General features: G+C 35.9%; 1 protein-coding gene across 1 annotated transcript; it reads right to left on the bottom strand.

The window, feature by feature from the left end:
- Positions 1-248: 248 nt before the first annotated feature.
- Positions 249-3,976, bottom strand: LOC307128048 (cystatin-like protein). Its single transcript, XM_079819609.1, has 5 exons — positions 3,865-3,976; positions 2,969-3,299; positions 2,715-2,816; positions 2,550-2,615; positions 249-2,419 (listed from the first exon to the last, which is right to left on the bottom strand). The coding sequence occupies exons 2-5, from the start codon at positions 3,143-3,145 to the stop codon at positions 2,303-2,305; spliced, it is 462 nt and encodes a 153-aa protein (XP_079675735.1). The 5' UTR covers positions 3,146-3,299; positions 3,865-3,976; the 3' UTR covers positions 249-2,302.
- Positions 3,977-4,115: the final 139 nt, after the last annotated feature.

The raw sequence follows: 4,115 nt of genomic DNA, 5'->3' as shown, positions 1-4,115 counted from the left end.
CTGGATTTCTTTTCTTCTCATTCTGTCTCTCATAGTTGAAGTGTACCTATGATGAAAATTGCAGGCCTCTCTCATCTTTTTAAGTGGGAGAACTTGCACAATTGGTGGCTGACTAAATACTTTTTTGCCCCATATCAACCTGTTTGAGTGGGACGACGTCTCATCCCTTATGAAAACACTGTCACTGAATAAGGTCTCTAGTGTTCCCTTCAGCACTATCACTTGAGAACAATAAATTGTCTAATGTTCAAGATTTGGAACATTTTATTCATGGAAACTTTGGGGACAATTTGTTTTCTATGAAGAATATTTAGACATTTTAAAACTTTTTCAACAATTGTAAATTTTACTCGTATGTTATTCAACACAGGGCGTACTAATATACAAACAAACAAGACATGAACAATTATCGTCCAATAAGCATCCTCCCAGCTGCGTCAAAAGTGCTCGAGAAGACGGTGGCAGAGCAACTGACCACCCACTTTGAGTCACAAGCTCTTTTAAATCCAATGCAATTTGGTTTCAGACGGAAATATTCAACAGACTCTGCCTGTTGTTACTTCGTGGAAACTATCAGGGCATATGTGGATCGGGTAAGGGTGGTGGGAGCAGTCTTCCTTGATCTGCGTAAAGATTTTGATACTGTCAATCATCAGATACTTTACAGTAAATTAAATCAATATAGTCTCTCTGAGCACACCCAAAATTGGATAAGATCTTATTTGAGCGACCGACATCAGTGTGTACAAGTGAATAATATCCAATCTGCGTTCAGAGCCACTTTGATGGGGGTGCCGCAAGGGTCTATTTTGGGACCCTTGCTTTTTAGTATCTATATAAATGACCTCCCTGCAGTGTGTTCGGACGTTGACATAATCATGTACGCTGATGACACGGTTATCTTCACTTCTGGGGAAAACGAGCTGGAGGTTGCTGACAAATTATCAAAAGAGATGCAAAAAGTTGCACAATGGTTACATACGTCTTGTTTGACTTTAAACGTTGAAAAAACAGTCTCAATATTTTTTTCAAATAGACGTAAATTACAAGTAACTCAGGAAATTCGAGTAAATGGACAAACAGTTAAAAATGTAAATGAAACAAAATATTTAGGTCTAATAATTGATTCGAACCTTGGTTTTAAAAGTCACATAAAAAATCTTAGTAACAAATTGAAATTAAATTTGATGAACTATGAACACATTAGAAATTCATTAACTACGGATGCCTCAAATATATATCTCAACACTATGATTGTTCCACATCTTCTGTATTGCATGTCCAGTTGGTCTCAGGCATGTAAAACATCGTTAAAATTACTTGAATCATTGTATAAAAGGGCCATAAAAATACATGATAAGAAGCCTCGCCAGTACCATCAATGTAAAGTACAAATTAAATATAACATCTTGAGTTTTGAAAATCTTATTAAATATAATCAAATTTCTGATTTATTTAAAATTATCCATAACACTGTTGCTCCCCCATTGAGAAAATTTGTCACATTAAATTCGGAGAGAATTTCTAGAACCACACGGTCGACAGTCAGAGGAGAGTGCAGAGGTCCAAAATGTAGAACCACATATGGTCAACAATCGTTCTTTTATAAAGCAGCGAATCTTTGGAATATTCTTCAAACGAAATTATTTCGTGCACAAACTATAGTACATTTACACGCCTGACCAAACAATGGTTATTATTGAAGCAAATTTGTACGCACTAAATTGACTATTATATGAATGATGTATAATCTGAGTGAGTGAATGAGTGAGTGAGTGAGTGAGTGAGTGAGTGAGTGAGTGAGTGAGTGAGTGAGTGAGTGAGTGAGTGAGTGAAAGATTCCTGAAGTGGAGTGTGTTTTTATGATGTGAGTGAAGTAATGATTTTATGTATTATTCTGTATATGTTTTATGAACTTCTGTACGTAGGGCCTATATAACATCTACCTGTCCAGGGACTGCGGGTGGAAATTAGCATTTTTGCTATAACCTGGCACATGACATCTCTTCTTTTTTTAGACTAATGTTTTTTTCTGTGCATTGTCCCTGATCAAATAAATAAATTCAAATTCAAATATAGAGACTACTATATTTTCCATATTATACTATGGAAAATGACATCATTACAGTGAAACATATTGAGAAAACTGCTAGTTGAGCAAAAATACACATTAATCTTCATAATTCAATTCCATTGGAAAAAACTTGGCCTTATAGATCAGTTTTATAGGGTACATTTCATTAGTATTTTTTTTTTTTTTTTCATATGGTCAGTTGCAAATATCCTTGATCGATTTTATTTCTCAGATGCATCCCAGACATCCAGTTTGTTGCTGATTTTCAGATTTTTGGAACAGAGTTTTCCCTCCAGGAAGATGATTTCTTGTGGGATTCAAACATTCTAATATGGTTTGATTAATCTGCAATGAGAACAGTTCAAAACCTTTTAGTGCAGGAATATCTTGATCTTGACAAAAAAAAAAAAGCTTGGATCATGAGGGTAAATAAAGGAGGACTTTGTCCTTCATATGTGACTAATATGTGATGTACCTTTTCTGAGTCTCTGAGAAGAAAACAGGACATGGATCCACGACAATCAACACAAGAAACTTGAGGCTGAGAAAAATACAACAGAGCTGTGAGAAACTGTAAGCTTTTCTTCTACAATGACTCCATACAGTCGAGATCCTTCAGTGAGAGCGAGTAGTTACTTACCTTCTGATCTTGGATTTTACAATCTTTCTGATGGACTCTTGGTGTCGTGTTGTCACATGAGGTGGGTTTTAATATCACATTAAGCATGCGCTTCTCAGGATTCTGTCATATAGAGATACAGGTAAAGCATAAAGATGACAACCATACATGTAGGAGATGTTTAAATATTTTTACCAGCACGTTAAGGCAGATGCATAAGCACAGAAAACAAACTTTTCATCAATTACAGTAAAATAACATAGGGTTAAACTTACGACATTTAAAATGGAGGCATAATCAAGGTGTTTGGCTCTTCCATGTTCCTCATTGGCTTGTGTTATTGCCTTGTCAATAATCTCTGTGTCATGTTGGCTTAGTTGCTCATATTCAGTGTGTCCGTCTGTTGACTCCAGCAGGAACAGAGCGCTGAGCAGGAACAGTAAACCTCTCATCTTCACAGTAACTGATGTTCTGCACTGTTTGCCTGATCTGAGTCAGAACCGGTCTCTGGTGTCACGGCTACACAGATCACCACAGCTGTGATTGGCTGCTTTGTGACCAGAGATCCTCCCCTCAGTCCCCAGATGATGAAATATGACAGGGTTTCTGCAGGTTTCATGAAGATATATTTAATAAGCCTTTATAAAGACACTTTTAAGACCAAGTCAAGACATTTTCAAAGAATAAATTGAATACACCATATCAGTAAAAACGTTTTCAAACATACTTTGGTCATAAAAATGTGACGCTCGATAAAATCCTTTTTCTTATAAGAACATTGTGATTTGTCAAGGTCTTTAGATTAGCCAATATATTAAGACCTGCATGACTCGAACCCAACTTAAGATTTATAAACTAAATGCATGTCAACAAAACTAGCATTGCAAATACTACTTAGAGTTAATAATCTAAGCCACGTGGTGCAGAAACGTTATACAAGATTTAATGCCACGACTGATGACTTTCTGCTCTGATGCAAGACATTAGACACACAGAAACCCTCAAGATATGTGGCGGCTTTATTTGGAATAAATGCAATAGCCTGGAAGTTTAATCGACTCAGTGGAGTCTAATATTAACATGATTAGAAAATTATCCTGATTTGAATAGCTGTTTTAATTCTTAAATATTAGTGATTGATCATACATGCATATAAGGACATGCCACAAACCTTTCACTTTATGCTGATGTTTGCCATCTGTTTTTCTGCTTTCAAAGTTCAAATGGAAAGTTGACAACCCCAAATAAAACATCCAATGTTTGGTTTTAACGCAAACCGTTATGCAAATATAAACCTTTGCTCATGGCTGCATTTATACCCCCTCCATAACTTGTTTATTTCACTTTAACAACCCCAAAAGAATCTCTGCATTTCAACAAAGCAAGCTTCCAAACTATTTCATAAAGAGAAAAGACCCAAGT

The sequence above is a fragment of the Gobio gobio genome (assembly GCF_949357685.1).
Source record: "Gobio gobio genome assembly, chromosome: 6".
Classification (NCBI taxonomy): domain Eukaryota; kingdom Metazoa; phylum Chordata; class Actinopteri; order Cypriniformes; family Gobionidae; genus Gobio; species Gobio gobio.
This window is presented reverse-complemented; position numbering and strand designations above follow the sequence as displayed.